At 36.2% G+C, this 25,095-nt stretch overlaps 1 protein-coding gene across 1 annotated transcript; it reads left to right on the top strand.

Annotated features, from left to right (window-relative positions):
* The first annotated feature begins 1,552 nt into the window (after window positions 1–1,552).
* LOC116292545 (guanine nucleotide-binding protein G(s) subunit alpha) lies at window positions 1,553–24,798 on the top strand. The gene is made up of 13 exons (XM_031699885.2): window positions 1,553–1,823; window positions 1,923–1,998; window positions 2,129–2,183; window positions 2,308–2,427; window positions 2,719–2,816; window positions 13,116–13,170; window positions 13,894–13,967; window positions 15,031–15,089; window positions 16,897–16,967; window positions 17,852–17,901; window positions 19,207–19,337; window positions 20,232–20,299; window positions 21,180–24,798. Exons 1-13 carry the CDS (start codon window positions 1,694–1,696, stop codon window positions 21,324–21,326), a joined length of 1,134 nt encoding a protein of 377 aa, XP_031555745.1. The 5' UTR covers window positions 1,553–1,693; the 3' UTR covers window positions 21,327–24,798.
* Window positions 24,799–25,095: the final 297 nt, after the last annotated feature.

Genomic DNA, 25,095 nt, shown 5'->3' with positions numbered 1-25,095 from the left:
GGAAGTCTGAGGCCCGGTTCATACGTCGAACTTTTCATGAACCGAACCTAACACGTTGAATATCGATGGATCTTAGATAGGTTTATTGTGTGCCCGTGTGTCCACCTTCCTCCATTTCACGTTTCTCCCTCCCCCCCCCCCCCCCCCCCCCCACCCCCGATTCTCTGGTTTTCCATTCTCCTAAAAACACTGAGACAAGTGTCATGTATGTATACAAGAGATTTTGATGACGTAAGGCAGAGCGCAATAGTGGCCTGGGTGGCTGCCCTCGATTACAACCTCCCTCTATTGGATCAAAAGATGCGTCCAATATATAAATAATCCATTTTAATTGATGTGCCAATGGCAAAACAAGAGAATTTATTTTTTAATGTCGATTGTATTGTTCCTTCCATCCAACATGGCTGCCTACAGTTGATCGCGAAATACCTCTATTGTGAGTACTATATGAAGCCTCGTGCAATTTGCCTTGAGCGCATCTCGCTTCCACCATCAGTTTCTCCGCGGGCAATTTGGAATTGATGATTGGGAAGTGTTTGCTTGTCATTGTAGGCTGGCAAACAGGTTCATAAGATTCATTCAGCTGATTGATACCAAGCAATAGAACAAGCAATAGAACAAGCAATAGAATACTCTCTGGTCGATAGCACATGACGGGCAGTATTTGCCTGTCATTGTAGGCTGGAAATGAGATTCATTCAGGTGATTCATACTAAACAATCGTTGATCTTTTCCGAGTGTGGTGTTTTTGCCTATGTACCCATATAAATGTTAAAAATGCACTGCGCAATGTTATTATATCAAATATATAGCCAACATTAACTTCATAATGACCTCGGTTATAACGTATAACATTGTCTAAACATATAAGTGAAAAGTATTTGCTTATTTTCTACCTATGACCGCTTGTATCAGTGATGCAGTTAGGTGAGGGTGTAAGGTGTTGTGCCCCATTCTACTCCTCCTACCCCTCCCCCCTCCCCATCCAATCATCCATACGCAACTTAATGCGATACGAAATAACCTCATGTAATTTGCAGTGCGCTTTGCATAACTCCCCTCCTCCAAAAAAAACTGACTTTTGCCTGCGCGCGCTACGCGCCACGGGTTTATAATTTGCATAATATAATCCACTGATTTCTCGTATTCGATTCAAACGACCACCTGAACAACACACCAAGCCTCGATTAAATAAGATAGATTTAAATCCAAGTCAGGGCCTTGAATCAATAGTAAATTCTAATAACTACTTCCCGTTGTTAACACTTCCTCAAATCCTGCGCTCCAAAATAACTCCAAACTTCAAAGCCCATTCCATAAAACAACAGTCCCACCCACCTGATATTCCCAATCTACCAAAATCAACAAACCCTAATGAACCAAATAAATTAAGAATGGTTAGCAATATGAGAATCTTTAAGGCCCAAAAGCGCGCTGGAAGTAAGGAGTTTTAGCACTCGTGCCAATCTCTTTGTCAGAGTGGGTTCCCAGTCTCCTGAGTGTAATCCCGGTGATGTATCCCGTGATGCCTCGGTGGTGAGAGCCCCGGGTGTGTCAAACTTGACCAGTTCTCCACTGAAACGGCTGTTTTTACTTCAGAATCTTGCTGCCTCGTCTTCGGAAAAAAAGAAGCTTTTTATTTCATAGGACAACGGGGGTGTCTTCCCTCGTTCCTGAGTCACTCTTGTGTGGAATGGGGTGTTTTAGAAATGGTGGTATTACAGACGACGAAAAGAAACAACGCAACGCCAACAAAAAAATTGAAAGGCAGTTGCGAGAGGATAAAATTGCATACAGAGCGACGCACCGACTACTTCTACTCGGTAATATTTCGCACGATTGAGGACGTGTTTGTGTGGTTTTTCGTTCGTCAATTATTGTCCTGATCGAGAGAGTAATGCCTTATATTTCTCATCTCCAAGGGGCTGGTGAGTCAGGAAAAAGCACCATCGTCAAACAGATGAGGATTCTTCACGACGCTCATGGTTTTACAGAACAGTGAGTCTGGCCAAATATGACTATTCGATACTTCTGAGCGACAGAGCGGCGAAAGGCTGCCTTGATCGAAGGAAAATCCCTAACCAAGAAGGCCTAGTGTTAATACTTGATTTTCCTTCCTTTCTCGCAGGGAAAAAAGGCAAAAAATAGAAGATATAAAGAAGAATATTAGAGATGCAATATTGGTAAGGCTAGCCTATTTACTAAGTCTCCCACCCACATTTCGGCTGCAATTCGTATTCACTACCTTCCAACATTCGATGAATTTCGCTTCGATATACCATAAATATTTCCCTTCAAATCCCTTAGACCATAACAGGAGCCATGAGTACGCTAACTCCACCGGTAAAGCTTGCCAATCCTAATAACCAGTTTCGTTACGATTACATACATGAAGTGGCCACAGCTCCTGATTTCGACTATCCACAGGTAAGGTTAAGTCATCTCTAGTTTTTCGTGTGTTGTTCTCGTTTAAATGTATTTGTGATCGACACAGACACCACAAATCACTGTCGAATCGTCTTTAGGCGATTCGATGGCAGCGAAAGGCTCTGCTTTTGGCTTTGTGTCGTGTGTGTGTTAGTTTAGAGGGAGCGAAAGAACAGTGCAAGAGGGCAAGCCAACTCGGTGTATAGAACAAACAAAGTATGGTGTCGTCGTCTTGTTCTGCTTTCACAAGCCCGGATTCTAGCTGACTTTTCGTCGCTTTGTAACTTGTAGGAATTTTACGATCATACAAAAATTTTATGGCAAGACCAGGGAGTACAAGAGTGCTTCGAGAGATCCAATGAGTACCAACTTATAGACTGTGCCCAATAGTAAGTTGAAATATCTCATTGTTACATATTCAGCTTTTTGCAAGAGGGCTAGTTCGGCCCTTTTCGTCATTATTTCGCTCTATGATCAGTTCCTCTAACCGTCTGCGGGTTTTCGTTCGATCTTCGATCGAAAACTCGTTCACAGTCGTGTTTGAGAACTATAGTCTTCACTTGAACATAGCAGAAGAAGCTAGCGGAGTGTTTACAAATTACCTAAGCCGACAAAATGGCTGGAGAAGAAAGATTATTCACGGAAAAATCGCACTCATGCTCGTGTTTTCGATGCCAATGTTCAAGTGTTGTTCTTTCTAGCTGTAGTAAGTTTTCTGGGAGCCGAAGTGATCTTTACCGGCTTCGGAAAGCCCAGTCAATGTCTTTCATTGTCACGCTTTCAGTTATAGCAGAAGCCATATTCTAAAATAGCTGGACTGTCGTTTTTATTTTCGTCGCTCTGACCACGTCTACAGCCTTTCTAAATCCTTATTTTTATCATTACACGCTTACACATAAGTTTTTTTGTCGATTTTGGTCGAAAATGAACCCGAAATGCTTCAAATGAGCTCGATCGTAGCTCCTGCCGCTTGCATGGCCGAACCTCTTTGAGTGATCAACTCTACCAAACGAACCCTACACGATAAAGAGAAATCTAAAATCAACGATCGCTTGTATTCTGATTTCACAGAAATCTTTACCCAACTGCTTAAAAATGTCCCCTAGACTTATTCTCAGCGTTAGATTTACTATTTTCCCGACAGAAAAGTAGTTCTTGTGTCTCAGAGAATACATGGTTTGGCTATTTTAATTTTTTGTTTAGGTTGGTTTCTATGTGAGAGGTTGACATATTGGAATTCCTCATTTCAGTCTTTGTCGCTGCTTTATTATTCGACCCCTAACAAACGTCTTTCCATCGATATTTTTCTCGCTTCAAATGATTTTAAACTATATTTTCGTTCTAAATCTACCATGTCCTACCTTACCATAATTATGTAAACCGGCTGTAGATTTTCTCTACTCACTCTACAACTCCATTTATATCCAAAAAATTAAGTGAAGAAAATCGTACTTAGATATTTTAACTTTTTTACCTATTAGCTTTGCCTATTTGGTCAATTGTTCTGGGAATTTTTTCTCTATTTTTTTTAAGATCTTGACGTCAAAACCTTATATAGAAAGATATTCACTGAAGTAGATTTGAAATTCTATTCTTTCCAGTCGATTTAGCTATAATATTTTTATTTTATTTTTGTACATTAGAAATCTTTTTATTTTACACCTAAAATGAGTGAATATTCTGTGAATTTTTTAGAATTAAAAGCATAAAATTCTAAAAACTCAGAATTTGTACTCCAAATCAGGGATTTTCTAGAATTATTCTTGTATTTGTGATTTTTTAAATTCCCCTCATTGTATTTTGCCAGTGGTGTTTTCTTTATCTCCATGGTTTTAACCATGTTTAAACCACTTTGGCTACTAACAATTTCTCGAGCAAAAATAACCCATTTTTAAAAACATTTTACTAAAAAAACCTACAGTGTTTTTTGAGCCCATCTTACTAATGTTTAATTTTTTTGATTTGAAAAACAATTTAATGTATATCGTACAGGCTTCGTTTCTGTCCCTGTACCGTACTCTCACAATGATGGCTTTTTTTGTTGTTGTTGTTGATTTACTCGGGGAAACATCATCAATTTTTCACCAAATATAGCTTGCAAGAACTCAAGAAGTGTTCATTTCTGAATCTTTGAGACAACGATTCCCTAGACCAGAATGCCCTTGCGAAAAAATGTTCTTATTATAAAAATTCTTACGAATAGTTTTGTGCGTTTATTGAACTGGAAGGCTAGGGTAGTTGTACTATGATGTTGTGGGTGTTGCTATGAGGTAGTCTAAGTTTCTCCAAATGTTGTTTTTTTCTTTTTCACAGTCTGTCATTATCCAGTAATGTTGCTGATATAAATACTTAGAATTATGCTCAGTATCAATGATAACTTTATCTTTTGTATTTTCGTAAAACTAGCCATGTGAATCAGACTGTATCGGTTATTTATGTTACTATTGCATGGTCTGTTTGCATCAGAACAAAACATTTTGAAATCAGTCGTGTTTTCGCAGTCTCTAGATCATAATCCACATTGACTTCACCTTCAAAACATCTTGTATATTATATATAGATATATACATATTCTCCTATATTGATCGATACTTTAATATTTATTATTAATTAATTTATAATGATAATACATACACAAGTATTTCGAAATGAATGACCATTTCTTGAAATTATTTTTTATGAGGTGTACCATGCTCAAAGATTGCGTACCAATGTCATGTCTGATAGCGAATGTCCTCTTATTGGTCATTTTCTTATGTGTCTTCCTAGTGCTCCCATGCTTTAAATTGTTCGACTTATTGACCTAAAATGTTGCGCAGTTGAGGAATCTTAAATAGTATCGTAGAATCTTAAATAGTCAACTAAATTAATTTTAAAAATCAAACAGTTTTTCGTGAACGTAGTGTTTCATTTTGGAGTAATGGCATCTGTTGTTGTCTGGTTCGATTCAGCACTATGATACATGTATGGTAACAGTTACTGGTAATAGTGATAATGGTAGTCATTATCAAAGAGTTATTCACGTAATTGAAGTTTAGAATCAAGAAATTTCCTGAAAATACATGAATACACCCACACGGAATTATGCAACTTGCTACATTACAAAATTTGTTGACAATTAAGAGTAATTTGTTATGAGCTTCACTGACTGACCCTATTATCTAGCACTGATGTGCTATTTGTTTTAGCTTCATCATACAGAACTAAGTATATTACCAGGGAGCATTCAGCGACCATTTCTCAAACTCACTTCAACATATCTTAGGACTCCCGAGTTGTGTTCTACTTTATCTGCATTAATTGTCCTGTTGACCATTTGTTTGATAGTATATATGTATATATATATATATATATATATATACAGCTGTCTTTAAAGGCGGCTCTACTAATGCCGGTTTGGGAGGAGATGTTATGTCGACAAAAGCACTAGAACAACGTTTAAAGGTTTTGGATTTCTCATCAATCAAGTAATTGATCATGATGCGTTATTCACAAGCAACAGTCCATAACCTTATCAAAGCAAATCTGGTTTTCTGCAAGTTTTTCTTCATTTTCTTTCTAAATATTCTCAAATTAATTCTAGGTGTTTTTTTGTATCCTCCGGCATTTTTTCGTAATATAGCAAATACGTTTAATGAAGATTCTAACATTCCAGATGTTCTGGTTAGTTGTGAGAATTCAGAGAGACACATGAAGACAGGGGGGACAAGTACCTAGCGATCCTTGTTGCGTTTGCCACATCTATTACTAGCAGCTTGTGGAAGAATGCATGGGCTGTGTTTGAGGAATGATAAGAACTACACACTATCTTAATGCAGAACTGAACACTTCAATAAATCATTTATTCCAGCAATGTTCTAATAATGATATTTTTATATATTTTTGGATTTGAGTGTTGAAGAGACTGCTAATATCTCTGAGTCCTCTCACACCCACTACCACAATGTTTGATTTCATACACACACCTCACATGGTAATTTTTATATGCTTAATTTTTTAACTTACTAGTTTGTATTACTAGCTTTCATTGTATATGTTTTTTTCATTGTTTTTATTTGCATCTAGTTCAAAGAAAGACTTGATGCTATAATAAATCATTACCTTTATTCCATCAATGTGCTACCATACTTAATTGTCTTACTAACTAGTTTGTATTGCTAGCCTTTGTAGATATATGTGTTTTTTTTACATTGTCTTAAGATACATTTATTTCAAAAAATTTTCAATACTGCATATTGAAAAGTAAGTGTATAGTATAGAGTGCATAGCAACTCGTGTCATTTTGGCAGATAATAACAATAGTCTTTTGGAAGCCAAGTTTTAGGTTAAGCATTTGTTTTTTGTAATGCATCCAAGATATTCTATTTTATTGAAGTAAAAAATTTTTTTTTACATTTTAGCTTCATTCTAAATCTGCGATGTGCTATTCAGTATGCAGTATTCAGCATGTATCATTTTTGCTTTGCCTTAATTTAGATCAGCCCAAAGGGTTCAATCTGTGAGTTAGCCATACTCTGAATTAGTTCAGCCCAGAGGTTGTTTCAGGTTTCGATCTGTGAGGTAACCATGCCATGACGTAGATCAGCCCAGAGGTTGTTTCAGGGTTTGATCTGTGAGTTAGCCATGCCCTGACTTTGATCAGCGCAAGGTTGTTTCATTGTTTGATCTGTGAGTTAGCTGTGTCCTGACTTAGATCAGCGCAGAGGTTGTTTCATTGTTTGATCTGTGAGTTAGCTGTGTCCTGACTTAATTCAGCCCAGACGTTGTTTCAGGGTTCTGTAAAATTGAAGGTTTTCTTCTTGAATGAGTGCAGATCTGAGCAAACTAACTACCATAACAAAGTAAACATATAAAGAATCACAAACCGAGACAATTTGCATGAAGAAGCACAAACAAAACCAAAAAGCTTAAACAATCACATCAACATTAAAACATTTTGTTTTGTCGAAGTGTTTTCTCGTTGTTATTGTTTAAGACCATCATGCATATATAATAATACCTGCCTTAGCACTGTCCCTGTCCCTGTGCACCAAAATTAATGAATATTAAGATATCATAATTAACTTTTTGAAATCCATTACTCAATCCAAATTTTACCTTTCTACCTTGGGCGTAATGTTTTCCATTTCAGACCACATGTCATTCTCTTGAGAATAGGATTCTTTGTTTGAGTTGTATTCATATTCATGTGTCTTGTCATGCACAACTGTTAAACAAAGAAATGATACTCTAGGGAATGACACGTGGTCTGAAATGGGAAAACATTTACGCCCAAGGTAAAGAGGTCTATTGCATTGAAGTTTCACTAGAAAAATTTGTTTAATCTGAAAAAGTAGTTGAAGTTCAAAAGAATATATACATATTGCTAAAACTGCTGGGACGTTTTGTGAATACGGCTTGTAAACTATCAAAGATATGATTGTTTTTAAACATGAAATTTTGGAAAGGAATATTTGTCGGTTGGCAAAACTCACCCACAGAAGGGAACCCAAGGGCAGATCCAGGAATTTTAGAAGGGGGTTGACTATTACAAAGGTTTTACCAGGAATTTGAGGAAAAGGGAGGTGACTGTTACTAACAATATACTGAGAAATTTGAACAAAAAGGAGGAGACTAGTCACCCCTCAAAAATGTGAAAGGTACCGACTGACTAGGTTTGATTGACGGCAGCGAAAAACCAATTTTTAGCGAGCAGCTCGCAGACACAGAGTTCGCATGTTTATGAAAATTGAAGGAAGAGTTACACTAACAGCACTTGTGTGTGATGTCAATCGTGTTTGATTCTTTACAACACAAGCATTTTTTAAGAATTATTAATCTTACAGTGAGAATCAAAAAACCATGGGCACATAAAAATATTTTAAGAATGTTTCTTAACCAATAAGAAGCGTTGTTGTTATGTTTCCGTTATCTTGCGGTTAGAAAGTCAATTTTGATTGGCAAAAGAACAATAGAACATTCTTGGAATACTTCAAGTTGCCTATGGTCTTTTGGTTAGCACTGTAAAGCTACACTTGCACTGGTAATAGAATGATGGAAAGAATCGATCAGCGATCTTCCCATAAAACAAGAAAGCAACCTTTGCTTGGCTCTTACCATGTCAATCATGACGTTTCTATTTTACAATATATCCTGATAAATACAGACACCAAGAGGACCAAAAAGAGAACCTATATTAACTGGGTGTCTATATGTATATTATATGTATATTGCATGTTAGTATATGAGTAGGTTAAGGTCACCATTCATTCCTGGGCTCAGTGTCACATACAAGTAGAGTTGATTGTTAGTTCTTTGAGGGTTTTTCTCTAGTTTTCCTCCCATTAAAGATGGACTCCTAAATTCCAATTTGTTCTGGTGTCAAGTGCATTATGAGGCTCTGGCTTCAGACACTGAGCAGTCACTCTACATGTTTGACATCAAATAATCACATTTTTAACCAGCTAAATTAGGGGAGTTGGGGTAGGGTCGTTTTTGATTGGGTGGCTGTCCATTAAGTAAAGTTCAACTGTAGTTTACTACAGTTTCCAATTTCGCCACTGTCAATCAAAAATAATCAGTCGGCACTTTTTATGTCCTTGACTGGCGGCAGTTTAAAAACAATTTCACAACAAGCTGTTGAAATGCCTGAGTCTATGGAATGCTGTAAACCACAGTGAAATTGAAACTTATGATTACTCCAGTCCGAAATCCTTGAATACCAGAATAATAATGAAACAGCCAGGCAATCAAGAAATGCAATTCGGAATTCTCTTCTTTTCATTAGATGTATGAACACAGAGACACTGTACAATCGCGGTTATAAGCCTCAAACAGGCTTATAAAGTTCCGTAAGGGTTTTTTTGGGGCTTATGATGGGTGTAATGAGTAACTTCTTATGTAAACATTTTATAATAAAATTGAACGATAAAAACATTGAACGAAAAAATATGATGGGTGGGGGGCTTATAAAAGGGAGAATGAAACTTCAAAATTCAGTTGTTTTTTTAAAGTAATTCTGTTCATTCAACAATAGCTGTGTAAGAGCTTTGCAACTCAAATGTGGTCTTAAGGTTCAAAGGCTTTTATTTTCCACACATACGAAAGACAACATTTAAAAAAATGAGATTACGATAGGCGGAGGGTGCAGGAGAGACAATCCAAAAGTGTTAGATAAGTTAAAAAGGTATTTTTATTGTGCTACAGGGCTGCATGGCAGTACTTCATCAACGGAAGCACAATCAGTACAACATCCAAATCATAGTCGATCATATTGTAATTGGGTCAACATAGATAGGCAATTAGGTTGTGCATGAAAAAAGCGTGACATATGAACTAGGCCTTATAACTGCGAGGACTTTTCTGTTTGCAGATGGGTGTGCTTATAATCGGGATACTACAGTATTTTACCATAAGAACCCTGGAACACTATTACATTATCTCTCTACACACAATAATAACGATATTAAATAAATACCTCAATAAAATATTAAAAATCCATTATAACATGTCAGACAAACTTGCTTTCTTTTTTGTTCTCACTAGCAGAAAAATTCTTATTCACTATTCTATACTGATATGCTTTCATTTCTAGATTATAAGTTTGTGTGATAAGGATTATTCATGCATTGGGATCAGTTATTTCAACCCTTTACTATAAATTTTCAACTTCTTTTTAAAAGTATTATTTCGTAGACAAAAATACTTTCGATTTGTTCTATGTAACAGAAAATTTCTTGACCAAGAAATTTTTTATCCTATGAGAATTACTGATCAATGCAATGAGGTCAGTTATTTCAAAGTTTCATTATGGATTATCTTCAACCTCTTAAAAAGTATTATTTCGTACTATACTAGTTTAAAGTATAGCATCATCCTACAATTTAGTATATTTTTATAGTTTGTTCAATTATTCACTGACTCAAAACTGTTGATCTGTAAAAAGATAGGTTCAAAAGTGCTTTTCTAAAACAAAATCAAATGCAACAACACTAAGATTATTACCAAGAATTGTAAGCTGACTTTCTCATGATTTCTTGTAGTTTCTATTTACATTTTCCCCCTGTAAATTCTGCTTGATTGATTATGTTAATTATAACTATTATTACAACAATAAAGTTGCCTGACCCTTACCTTATAAGCACAGGTTTAAATTAGAAATTACATTGTTTGTAATAGTTCTCAGTTTTTGTTATTCATACCTGTCTTGATCCTATTTATAGATATTCTAATTTAAAATCAATTATTTTTAGCCATATTCTAGAAAATCTACTTCCTCTTCAACTTTTATTTTCATTTTTTATTCTTTTGTATCAGATTTCTCAGTGTCAGATCAACTATAAACAAATAAATGTATTGCTGATGATATTATTTAAAACAGAATAGAAATAACATGGCACATATTTTTAGCAATAATGATTGATTCTCTTAATTTTCATGGAATATACATTATTCCTTCTTATAAATATTTTTGGGTGTACTAGACCGTGAATATGCCTTCTACACCGTGGGTATTTTGTAAATTTAAAAGTTATCCTCATCGTAGCGGAAAAGTATAATCCTTTTTTTAAATAATTTTCACAATAAGACCTTATGCGAATTGTGCTGCTGCTAGGAGTGATAATTATGAACATTTTCACCACAAAAGTAACCTTTTGTTCTCCTTGCATCTTTTACTTTCCAATAATATTCTTTGCCAAAGTTAGTAGAAAGAAAGAAAGAAGCTTTATATTTAATTTAATCATTTCAAAAGTTGTCTTGAAAATGCTGAAAACTGCACAGTAAATGGCAGCTTATTTTGAGAATATCTGCCATTTATATCAAAAGCAAAAGTTCTATTTTGTAACTCTGAATCTTTCTTTCCTCTTATACTTTGTGCTTTGTGTAGGTGTTTAAAATTTGCTTCTAAAATTGAGAATATTTTGATGGTTTTCTTACTTTACAGAAATCTATCTACTTTTCCCTATTTTATTTTACTAACATGAATCTTCACTTCGAAAAGGTGGGCCCCACCAAGAAGTTTCGAGTCCAGTCCAGTCAATGTTTTACAATATGCCTTATTTTTGTGGTATATATATAAATATATCATGTCAATTATATTTTATATTCCTCAAATGTACTTAATATGAGTCTCTGGCTCATTGTGCATATTGAGTATAAATTATTTTATCTATCTATACATCTATCCCCTGGAGGAGTTTCATTCTATAAATAGTTAAACTTGAACTCCAAGTTATTCTAATGCTGTCAGCTGTCTGGGTTTAGATAAAAACATGCAACACCCTTTGCTCAATAAAAATACATTAAAGAAAAAGAAATTTAATTTTTTTAAAAAATGAGATGAAAAATGAATAATATTGTTTATAGATTTTCATTACATTGTTTTTAAAAGCACCACAGTAGGTTGCTGTTAATATTCCATATATTCAGTTAGTACCTCCAGATCTATTTTTACTGTGGTCTACACATTGTTTTACTGAGTGGGTGTGCGTGAATGAGTAGGCAGTAGCAGTCTTGATAACCTACTGTAGTCTAACTGTCATGACTATGTCTGATTTCCTGTATTTCTATCAATATTTTTTGTTTACAGAGAAAAATTCCCAACAGTAAATTGAAATGATACAAAATTTTATCATTTTTTTAGTTATACCATTCCTTTTCATTGTTAATTTTTAAAAAAATCATGAATAACTCATAAACCTTTGATCTAATTTGAGCGACCATACATATCATATGCTTGGAACTTTATACCAGATAAAGTCTTTATCCTTTAGTATATAACTGTTTTTCTTTACTGTAAAATAAAAGTCTTCAATTCCAATTCAATTGAATTCCAGAGGTTCCATTCCAGGATGTCATATTATTTTTACTGGGCTTACGTTTAAGATCTACACACACACAAGATAAGCATTTCTCTACTGTGCTATAACAGAAGCCGAGTAGATTGTTGATATTCTAAAATCTGAATACTTAAAACGGTTACTATATTTATTTGCCAGCACATTCTCTTGACTTGTTTACTGATCGTAGATGTTAATTTACGTGCACAGAAATTTTTAATAACGTTACAGCATAAATTATTGTTGGAGAAATTTGTGACAGTAATGCTATATGACCCCTATGCCACTTTAACCACCATGTCTATTGTAAACAGATACATGGGTGGTTATTAACATAGAGTGAAATACACCAAAGACGTTTCGACATTAGCACATTTATCTTGAGAAATTGATTTTCAAAGTACGATCTATATTATCTACATCCTATTGAACAGATACATAGACTACATAGAGTAAAATAGAACACCCAAAATAACTTTCGGAATTTTTAAGGGGTTCGTCAACTGATAATATTATGGCGGACATGACATAATCTTTCCTGCGTTGTACTGTCAAATAATAAACTAAGTCAGCATGATTCCTGTGTTATCATACGGTTATCTGAAGTACAATAATGGGCTTAAATTGTTTAGATCAATATATATCCTGAAATGAAGGTATATATATTTAAAAAAAGGTATATTTATATTTGTGGAGTGCAACCATGACTCGAAATCTCTTGAGATAAAAATAAGAGTGAAACAGCCACCATGTTGGTTTTAAATCTAATAAGAAAAGCTAATGCTTTGTTATTGCTATGGCATAACATGCACCCCAAGAATAGCTCTCATTTAGGAAGTGATCTAATTTTATTCAACTTGTCTTTTTCAGCTTTCTTGACAGGGTTGAAACTATCAGACAAAAAGAATACCTCCCATCTGAGCAGGTATGAACTTGACATTACATCCCAAAACTGTCCTTGGGACTAAATGTTTTGGAATGCATGTTAAATCTTAAGAGGAGGGTGTGTTTTCATGTGTAAATAATGATATCGTATTATATCCTTCGTGTGTCAACAATTCAACAATTTGATCAATTCTGACAGGAACCTACAGGCCCCTTGCATGCGATGTCAAAGCAGCTTTTTTTAACGTTTACTTGATCACCCACTTTGAAGTCCAGTTTCTCTATTGACAGCTAATTTCATCATGTGGTATCACTGCGAGACGTGTATTCCAACGGTCGTTTTACCACTCTAGTGATTTCCATAGTACCTGACTTTATTTGTAGCTCAATGAACTAATATCATTGTATCCAAGCTAGAACAAAATGCACATTGTGTAGTTCCAGAAATCATCCATACCCACCCCACTGAGGAATTTGGAATTTCCGAAGAGTAGGGGAGTCAGAGAAAGAACAAAAAATACAGAGTTTGTATGGAAGAAAATTGGAATTTCCAGGGGGTAGAGGGGTGTCTTAAAAAATTCCTCCGTGAGGACAGGGTATGGATAATTTTCGGAACTACACATTATTTATTAGCAATAAGGGATCTGTTGGATAAAAATGATTTAACCCCATGGTACCCCATGATGCATTGCTTGAAGGGCTTGTACAGTAAACTGTCGAAACATGCGGTTCAAGAGTAATGTTTGATTTGCATCTTCTACAGGACTTGCTACGATGTCGTGTCTTGACATCTGGGATTATTGAAACAAGATTTGAAGTAGACAGGGTTAAGTTTCAGTAAGTATTTTATCCATATTCTTCATCTTTTAACAAAATAATCTATATATATTAAATGCCGGTGGGTAATTTCTAATACATACTAAATGTCATTCTTATAGAAATAAGATTCTTTATTTGGGTCTCGCCTGTATTAATGTGTCTTCTCAAGCAAAAAATGATACTCTAGGGAATGACGTGTGGTCTGAAATGGGGGAAACATTACACCCAAGCTAAACAAAGAAATGATACTCTAGGGAATGACACACGGTCTGAAATAATAAAATGCTTTGCCCAAGCTCAATCGATCTGTTCCAAAAAAATTTCTCTACCACCCCTACAACTTTCTTACAATGTATACATCATGAAATACTTGGACAGACACCCTATTCCTGCCTATCAGAATTTCTTATCCCTTTATCTTGTGTTTCACAAGAAGGGAAGGATGGAACCCATCTCTCACTAGTTCACTTTTAAAACCGTCATATTACTACAACACCAGAATGCTTTGTGAATTTTTCTATTAAATTTTTTATTGGCCCTTGAGGATGATAGAATATTTAGTTCTACTTACTGAGTCAAAGAAAGTGTGCAAGGTATTTTGGTAGTTGTAGTATATGACACTATGTGTGACACTATATTATAGGAGCAGGCGTAGCTTAGCTGGTTAGCGTGTGGTCTTCAGAGCTAGAGGTCTATAGTTTGATCCTCAGTCAAACTCCTCAGTCAAACTCCGAGTCTATTTCGACTTCTCTCTGTTCTGTGTAGCTTTAATTAGCTTTAAATACCCATAAAAAGGAGCACTGATAGTAAGAGGGGGTAGAAGGTGCACCTTCGAGGGCATTAAACATGAGCCCTTGGCTTGGGAGAATTGTGCAACCACTCCCCGCATTATCGAAGTAAAATAAATTACCTTTTCCTTTACCTTTATAATGCACATAGGATATTCCTGAACTTGTCTCGTCTCACTAGAGCCACTCATTACATTTCTCCTGTGATTTGAGTATATTCTTTTGGTTTTCAGTAAATAAAGAATCAATAAAAGCCGCCTGTTTACTAACCTTTGCTTATTTCTTTCTTGCAGCATGTTTGATGTAGGAGGCCAGAGAGATGAAAGAAGAAAATGGATACAGTGTTTTAACGGTAGGATGAACATATAAACCCAGTGGTGTCTTGAGATTTCCTTACCATGTCTATAAATGACACATACCTGTTGGTTCTCTCCTGTAATTTGAGGGTTTTTTCTCCACGTTCTACGGTTTTTCCTTCCTCCACAAAGGATCAACTTCTAAATTCTTATTTGATCTCAGCTGCCTTATCGATTGGGTTGCAAAACCTGTTAGGCATTACGCAGTCCACCCAGGAGTGGTAAATGCATTAGATTTAGATTGGGTTTACAAACCCTCTTACAGCTGATATTCACATATATTTTTGCTCAAAGATGACATCATCATCGTCATTTGTCATCGTACAGTAGTTTCTCACTACAAAATTAGAATTTGATTTTCACTAGTGGACATCAGTTGAACCCTGCTTTTCACCAGCGGACATCTTTATACAGTTGAACCAATGCATTCGAAGACATCCACTTAGTACAGACACACTGTCATCCACCACCTACACCTACTCACTGGTCAAATACAATGCATTCAACCGAGATTGCAAGATTCAGATTCAAATGACCCTTTGAAACTAATTTGTAGCCTTGATTTAATGCTTTGTGTTTAACCAGCATTGAAGGGGGCCGGGTCATACAAAGGGTGGGTACAGTTATCAAATGGATAAATCCTTATCCAGTGGATAAGTCCATGGCACTGTTATCCAATGAATTTATCTACTCCATCCACCATTCTTTAATGTATGGAAAGGGATGAATACAGACACTTGTTTTTGTCTCAGTGCTTTGCATGTACGCCTAAAGCGGTTATTATGAATGCTTTTCCTGATAATATAAAGTTCAACTGTGTCATTGATATTTGTTTACATATTTATCTGTTTAGCCTTATTATCGATAGGCCTCACAATGTAGCTAAATGTTTAACCATATCTTTATTTTGATTGGATGTATGACATAAAGAATCCAAAGCATGTCTAACATACTGTGTACATGTTGTACTAACTCCTCACTCGTTCCCCACCTCTACATTAGCTGATACAGATTGTGTGTAATTCACTGGTAGTACCGTAATCTTTAACCGAGTGGATAGGTGTTGCTTGTAGATAGTGTAGACAGTGCTGCAGACTTACAGGCATATTGTAAAGTAAGTAACAGCTTGCATAGAACATGTTTAAAATGCACCTGTTTAGCAGTATTCTGTGTGATGTGGGCGCCTTGTGGGTTTAACAGGGTACATTCTGGGAATCTACCTTGAGTAAATGCCCACCAGTTAGCTCAGTTGGTATAAAAGAGCATCTGTCTGTTGTGTGAGAGGTTGTGGTTCAAGCCTTGGCTGGACCAACACTCTGGGTCTTAAAATAACTGGAAAGAAGGTGCTGCCCTTGTAATTACATCTACAAATGGTTAGACCTTCACATGGCTGGGAATACATTGTTAATGGCAGTCACTTCCTTAACCAACTTGAAACTTGAAACTGTCAAGTGTTATCCCTTTTATAAACAAAGTTGATTTAATTTTAATTTAACAAGACCATATAAGCAATTGAGTAGGCTAATAGTAATCCATCAGTAATCACTGCACTCTTATGTTTGATGATCAATGGAAAATGAGAAAAAACTTACTGACATTTCAGATGCTGGTCCTTCGTCGGACGAAGGACTAGCGTCCAAAACTTCAGTCAGTTTTTCCTCTTTTCACAGTGTATAATTTACCCTTTTATCATTACTGTTTCATTAGAAACACCGACGCAGCTCACACTAGTTTTTAGCTAGTTATCTATTCTAATGGAAAATAATAACATTTCCTGAACACCTATTTGCTTGATTCTTGCAGATGTAACAGCAATAATATTTGTGGTCGCATGCAGTAGTTACAATTTGGTACTAAGAGAAGATTCTACTCAGGTTTGTTACTTTGCCATCATATTATTTAAAAATTATTCGCCGAAGGTGAAGTGAATATCAGGGAATATTTACCGAGACGCGAGTCTTCGAGCAGTGAGGTAAATATTCTCTGATATTCACTGAGGCTGAGGCAAATAATTGTTTTAGTATAAATACACAGGTGATTCTTTCAAAAAAAAAAAGAAGACAAAAGACTTATTTTCCGGTAACAGCAACAAAGCGGCTGGCCACCATTTTGGATTATCGCTGGAGGTGATTATGGTGTGATAGTGTGAATTTTTTGACCAATCAGCACACGAGATTTTCAATAATCACCTGTGTATTTTTACTAACAATAATTATACCATGTATATAAGGAAAAAAAAATTGTTTAATGTCCCAAACTTGTATCCCCTTAAACTATTTTTTCCCTCTGCACGGTCTCTGATCGGTCTCTGAAAACTCTCTGAACATTCTCCAAACAGTCATGGTGTTGTGCATAGATGTAAAATGATGACATTTTCAGCTTGGGCTTTATGTTTTCCCATTTCAAACTACATGTCATCCCTTGGGAATAAGATTCTTTGTTAGGAAGTTGTCCATATAAATAATCATCTCAAGCATTATCAGTAATTAATAGAAGCCGTATTAGAGTGAAGACATGAAACTCCTGAAACAAAATTTAATAGTTAAGATGTAATAGTCAAATAGACACCAAAGAAAACAAATGAATTAGGGTCTACTAATGTGTATTAGTCTAATATCTATTTCACGGGTTAAATGACTTAACTCTAAAGAGATTGACACCTAAGTTATTCTAGCACGGATCTTCACAGACCTATTTTTTGACATCAATTTGGGATTTTTTTTTGACATAATAAGGATTTTTTTCTCTTTCTTTCCAGAATCGGTTGAAGGAGTCACTTGAATTGTTCAGAAGTATTTGGAATAACAGGTATTTAAGCATGTCATGTTTATTTTATAGAGATACAGATAGTATGCTAAAATATGTATTGATGAGTGAGTTAATGAATGGTTAAGTGATAATGAAAACTTTATTTTAACATTTTTTACAGCAATTGTAAATCTCTCTACTTAAAGGTGATTTACAATTGACTACTCGAATATTACTTTACGAACACTTGAAAATTTACAAAACTAAACCTTTATTAATTCAGTACAATACAATACAATACAATATATTTTAGGATTATACGATACAATATATTCAGGATTATCCCATGCTTTGTTACGACAACAAAAAATGTAATAAGTGGATCTGATGATGATTTTGGTTACGCTCCTAAATATATGATCCCACTGCTTTTTAATAATAATGATAATGATAACGATAACGGTTTAATGATGACATATCTACAGGGTATCTCTACATTCATCAAAAGTTAAATATAGAATAATAAATCTATTAAGTACAAAATGGACTGAGAAAGGAATGAATAATCACTGAGTGAATGAATGGTTGAATAAATGAAATAATAAATCTCGGAGTAAATGATTGGGTGAAGCAAGGAATGGATGAGAGCATAAATCACTGACTAAACGAAGGAAAGAATAAATAAATAAGTTACTGAGTTAAATGGATGAGTGAATAAATGCATGAATAAATAGATGGATGAATGAAGAAATGATCCAATAAATCTCTGAAAAAATAAATGGGTGAATGAATGAATTATGGATCGGCAAACAAATAAATCACCTAGGAAACCAATGGGTGAAGAAATGCATGAATGGATTGACAAAGAGATGAATAAACCACTGATTAAATGGGTAAAAAAAAATGATAAAGTTGAAGATGTGTGAAGATTTTTCATGGAATAATTACCCTCAGCCACAGATTTTTTTCCCCAAGAAAAATATTCTTGAAGAAACACGAAACAAATCTTTAATAGCTATCAAAGCATCAAAAACGCCTTATAGATTAATACTTCAATGATTGTACAAGCCCGTGAAAATGAGATGAATAGAGTATTAAGGACAAAGCAGGGGCAGGTTGTCCGGCGTCCAGAGAGATATAGCTAATTCTTATTTATTCCAATGCATAAAAGGAAGAATTAATTTTTTATGCAAACCAGTCAGTTACTGGTGAAGCAAACAGTGAAACCAATAAAATCTAACTGACTCGAAGATTATAAGCTTGAAGTTATCTTCTTATGGGCCCAAACAATGATAAATTGGTTTAAACCTGTAAATTTTATGAGATTTTCCCCCAGTACTAATCAACATTTCCATTCTCTTCCAGATGGCTGAGGACCATTTCTGTAATTTTATTTTTAAACAAGCAAGACTTGTTAAAAGAAAAGGTGCGGGCTGGGAAATCCTTGATAAAAGACTACTTCCCTGATTTTGAACGGTACAGGACACCTCCAGATGGTGAGTACTCCATCCTTGTCACTTCAAAGGACGCAGTGCACATTATGTTAACACATTTGTTTACTGAGTGTTAATGGTGGGGGTTAGGCTTCACGAATTTGCAACATCCCCTGTGATTGGTTAGGTTTAGGGGCAGGGTTGGGGAAAGGTCATTGTTTTCTATTGTTCTACACATGTGTGCCCTCCAATAGGATCACATCTTGCAAATTCGTGAAGGACAACCCAATGGTGGGTGGTTGGGAAGATATTTGTGTAAGCCGTATAGATTGAGCACAATGAGGTATCCATGAGTATATACGCTGGCTGCGTCGGTCATGTGATGATAAGGCTTCGACAGATAAAACAGCCGAGGTCTTGATAAGTTATGATATCATGCAAAAACCAAATTCAATAATTATTCTATTATACATTTTGTAGACTTCTTTCAAAGAAATAATAAACCTATTTCAATCTCTATTGTGACCTTGAATGAACTTGACATGATAGATGTATGATCTGCAGGGAAACCTCCAAATATTACATTTATCATTTCGAGTTCACACAATATTATGGATTGGCTCTAGGTTCTGGGCCAATCAGAAACAAGTTAGTGAGTAAGGGTGTGTAAGGGTGAGTAAGTTCAGAGTGGAATACGGGCGGACATTTTTTTCTCTTTGTCTTGTCTCACCCTACAGCAGACTCCAAAAAATATCCATGTCTAATAAGATCACAATTTCTTCTCCTGTGGCTTTTCGTCTTGAGAAAAATTTCCATTTTCTACCGCAACTATCAGCCTGAACTGCCATAGAGGTGTATCCACCAACTTAAGAGAGTGATTTCTCTTGCTAAAACCCAGCATTTCTAAATCCTAAATTCCATCTTCTATACAAATGTTTTTGTTGTTGTTTTTCTCAGCCACGGCAGAGCCAGGTGACGAGGAGGCTGTTACAAGAGCAAAATATTTTATTCGGGATGAATTCCTTGTAAGTATCTAAGTTAAAGGCTTTCATTGCTGCTTGTTTGTCCATTTGTTCTTCTATTCCACTTCAGTGTATTCTCTACTATCAATGGACATCACTTGCGGTAATATCTGAGTTTTGATTGGGGGGGACTAACATTTGTAAGCTTGGAGTATATTGGAGGTTGTACCTTGATTTCCGGTTACAGGATGATTGATACTTTAAGGACTCATTTTGACACTTAACAGTCGCTAGTTGCATATTAATTACCCCCCCCCCCCCCCCAGTCAACTCCAAAAAGTCATGTGATTGATAGTGACTGCTATCACTGCTATTCATGAGTCCACCCAAAATGATAGCAGTAGCAATAGCAAAATACGTCTACAACTGCTTTATAAAAAGATCACATACAATACAGAAAATTGCGCTCCTTGGTCCCTGTGTTGAGGTTTTCCTATGATTATATGATCCTCATATTGATTTGTGATTGGTTTTCTAAGCGTTAGTCTCCACCAATCAAAATTGCGCTCCTTGGTCCCTGTGTTGAGGTTGCCAATATGATTATATGATCCTCATATTAATTTGTGATTGGTTTTCTAAGCGTTAGTCTCCACCAATCAAAATTGCGCTCCTTGGTCCCTGTGTTGATGTTGTCCCTATGATTATATGATCCTCATATTAATTTGTGATTGGTTTTCTAAGCGTTAGTCTCCACCAATCAAAATTGCGCTCCTTGGTCCCTGTGTTGAGGTTGTCCCTATGATTATATGATCCTGACATTAATTCGTGGTTTGTTTTCAAAGTGTTAGCCTCTACCAATCAAAATTGCGCTCCTTGGTCCCTGTGTTGAGGTTGTCCCTATGATTATATGATCCTGACATTAATTCGTGGTTTGTTTTCATAGCGGATCAGCACAGCGAGCGGAGACGGCAAACACTACTGTTATCCACACTTCACGTGTGCTGTTGACACAGAAAACATAAGACGGGTGTTTAATGACTGCAGAGACATAATTCAGAGAATGCACCTTCGACAGTACGAGCTCCTGTGATAGCAACATCACCCGTCACTTCAACCTGATATCGTCGTCTCACAACATCTCTGGGCTTACCTGGCGCGGATCGATGTTGTAATATGCTGATAACAAGGGCAGTATTTTGTGTAATAAGTCCATGAAGATGGTGGCCTTGGTGTATATATGATAGTGTATATGTATGTCAATGATATAAAGCGCTGTGGTCATTCAAGACATGATGCACACACCAAGTCCTGGAGAAGTAACGGACACCTCCCCTCCCCTCCCCCCCAAAAATGATTCTCAGATCCAGGTACGAACTGAACGAACAAAGGAAACAGCAAAAATTGATGGGGATTATTCGCTATATATTTATCAATATCATTAACTAGATTTCTATATTCCCATGAATTTTTGTTGTCCTTTTTTTCTCTCGTCACCTGGTCTTTGATAAGCCTTAAGTTATTAGACAAAAAGCGGTGCCCCCTCATTTCGACAGATTCAGAAGAGCCAAATAAGAAATTGTACACTGATTTTCCAAAGAATTTGGCTGCTAAGGTGGTCCTTCACTTCTCTTTGACTTTGTTTCTTTCAACTGGGGGGAATCTTCAAAACCTAGTGTGTACTTAACAGAAATTTGGAGCAATGCTCAAATCTCCCGAGCCCTCGTTTGGCTTGCTTTCGTTCGCTCCTTCTCCCTTTATGTAACATTTTCAATTAGCATTATTGGAATTGGCTGAATATACAAGCGTAGTCTTAGATCAGTGCGGTATTATACTTGTTGCCTAGCAACGCAGAGTGAGTTTTGAAAGCCTTTTGTATCAGTCATCGTGGTCATAAGCCGTGTCCTTAACATTTCTGTTACCTTGAAAACTAGATAGTTGAGGTCTTCCTTGTTGCTATGACAACTGTAGAATGAACGGCTCCCTTAATAATTTGATCGTGCACAACCAGTCAGTGAGACTATCGTCGGTTAATATTTTACCCAATGAGGTTACTTGTTTTCATCACAACGCATTATTTCCATGGTCTATATTTATATCTATATACTAGCTGAACTGTTATATTATAAGGAGGTGCGGTCAGGCGAGCCAGAACACGAGGTAGTACGGTGTTGAGCGTTGCTCATAGCAGCGCTCTAAGGCCTCTAGATAAGAATAACCCTAGCCGCAGTGGAATCCGATTCTAGAAGTCTCGTCACAGTTTATGATAAAAGCTAAAATCACAAGGGATGCTTTGTATATTACGTAATACCCCTAGCAACACACGGGACAATGCCTAAAGGCCGGTTTAGACGGTACGATTTTCGCCCACAACTATCGTATACAACATGCTCGCGCATTCCTACAACTCGAGTCGTAGCGTGTAAATCAAGCCTACAACTCGCCTACGACAGACGCGAGCGTGTTGTATACGATAGTCGTTGGCGAAAATCGTACCGTCTAAACCGGCCTCAACAAAACTCCATCGGAGCACAGATATTTACATATCTATATATATATAAGTATATATATATACACTTGATTGCAGAAAGGTTGTAGTATACATTTATACATATATCTAATGAGATGCAAGATATCAAATGAGATTCAGAATGTAAAACATGCTTAAATACGATTGCTTAGCCACTGAATTTTGTGGAAAACACTCTTTTAGCTTGACTTTTTCCAATACTTATGTCTCTGATACAACAGAAGATAAATAAGACCAAATAAGTTACTTTTACGTTCTGCACCTCATTTGATATCTTGCATCTCATTCATATGTGTATAAATGTATACTACAACATTTTTGCAATCAAGTGTATGTAATATATATATATATATGATAAATATATATATATTGATACTGGAATGACCTAATGAGCTTAGTATAACTTAAGAATGAACTGCTAGAATGGATTGAATATGAAGAGGATCGGCCGATTTTACGTGATTGTCCACATCGAAGTTACGGATAACAAAACTAATTTTTCTTTTAATTTTTTTGTTTTTCGAGTTTGAATTAGCTGTCGGCTGTGGAAAGAGGCGGGGTTGGAAGACGATGAGTTGTAATTTTATTCCTGGAGCCTGCGCTCCTATTGTTCAGCGAAGGCTTTGGGAGCAAAATTTTTTGGGTGGGGTGGGGATGAGAGCAACAATCCACATGTGACCAGTGTATTGAAGTTTGTTCATCGCTCTAGACGACTGTTATGGTTTAGCGGTGTTTGTGTTTGATGTTTCTAGTTGATTGACGCGTACCAATGAAATTGGCGTTGATTCTCTCTATACCAGTGACGTAACATCTCATTTGGACAATCACGTAAAACCGGTAATTCTAGGTTTTGTGGGTTCCCAAAGTATGGGAAAAAAAGAGGGAGGGGAGGGATTGAAGTAATTGTAAGGTGTTCCCATGGAAACCGTGTGCTTCTGTCAGTCACTTGATTCAAGTGGGTATTTTTGTAAAAGTACCACGGCGTGTTGCCCATGCGCGTGGTCGTCAAGTCGGGAGGGGGGGAGGGAGGGGAGGGTGGGGGAGAAGTCACCAGGCCATCCCATGATCTCATTACCATGACGACTGCCCTTTGGAAGTGTGAATAAGTACATATAATTATTTAGATTTATATTATAAACATGGAAAGACATTTTAACACCCTCTAGTAAGAATACAACTATAGCATAGATCAGACAATAAGACATCTCTTAGAAATCTAAGGTCCTTCGAGGAATATTTCGGATTTTTTTCCCATTATCTTGGAAAATTCTTACTTATAATAAATGTTTGAATAATTCCACCAGAGGCACATAAGAAAAAGGGTGGAATTGTTCAATAGTTAAGAAGAAAAGAATATTGGCCAACCAAGGTTTTTCCAAGAACAAAATTGTTTTCTTTTTTATTCCCTTCTCAAGCTCCCTTTCAAGAAATGCTCGTCTACTTAAAAGTTACTGTACAAAGTCCGACGTTAAAATTTGTGATGTGTCTATAGAAAAAAACCAAAACAGATTCAGAATAGGTGAGAGTTTTACTTGTTTTTTGTTTTGTTCTAAGTGGAGTAGTAGTGATCGTAGAATAGATATCGTATGTTAGAATACGAAAATGCCATGAAAAATCTCAACCAAGAGAGTTAGGAATCTCGCATCCTTACTTTCCATTAATTATTACCGTTGTTGTACGAGAGAGTTTAGTTGTGACCCGAAAAATCGAGCAAAACTAAATATCGTACAGCTCTGATGCCCTGCTATCGTGTACATTGAATACCTAAAATTCCTTCGTTTTTCTGACAAATAGTCATGTCTGTGTAAAGTATTGATAAGGAAACAAAATAATAGTTTATAGACTCAGAAAAAAATGTGAACAAAGTTTTCGCAGAATATCTATCACCAATCCCGTGTATGGAGCAGGAAAACTATTCCCCCCACCCCCTCCCCCAACAAATCAGTGATTAATTGACATCAATTAACTAACTATGTAAAGCTCGAAGCCGAAAAGCTGTCGTAAGTTTTATGTCAAAATAAACCATTACTCGATAGGTTGTGTTGTGCACTACTCGGTGTGTTGATTCATAGCCAAATCTGGGCCTTTTCAATATCGGGGGGGGGGGGGGGGGGGGAGAAAGTGCCCGTATAAAGCATGTGCATGTTACGTCGTACCCGCCATGTTGGTTGACGATAACAATGCATTCTCGTTAGATCAACCAACATGGTGGTTATTTCATTGTCATACATATCTCAAGGGATTTTGAATCGAATGGTTGGGGACACCTTATTAGAGAGGTCTTTAAAAGTGGAGTTGAAGAGCGTGATACGCGCAATAGGTGTGTTCAGGC

This window comes from Actinia tenebrosa, unplaced genomic scaffold, assembly GCF_029948245.1.
Source record: "Actinia tenebrosa isolate PJP-AT-01 unplaced genomic scaffold, QUT_ActTen_1.0 PGA_scaffold2__45_contigs__length_23673736, whole genome shotgun sequence".
NCBI lineage: Eukaryota > Metazoa > Cnidaria > Anthozoa > Actiniaria > Actiniidae > Actinia > Actinia tenebrosa.
The sequence above is the reverse complement of the archived record's forward strand: the minus strand, read 5'-3'. Positions and strand labels throughout refer to the sequence as shown.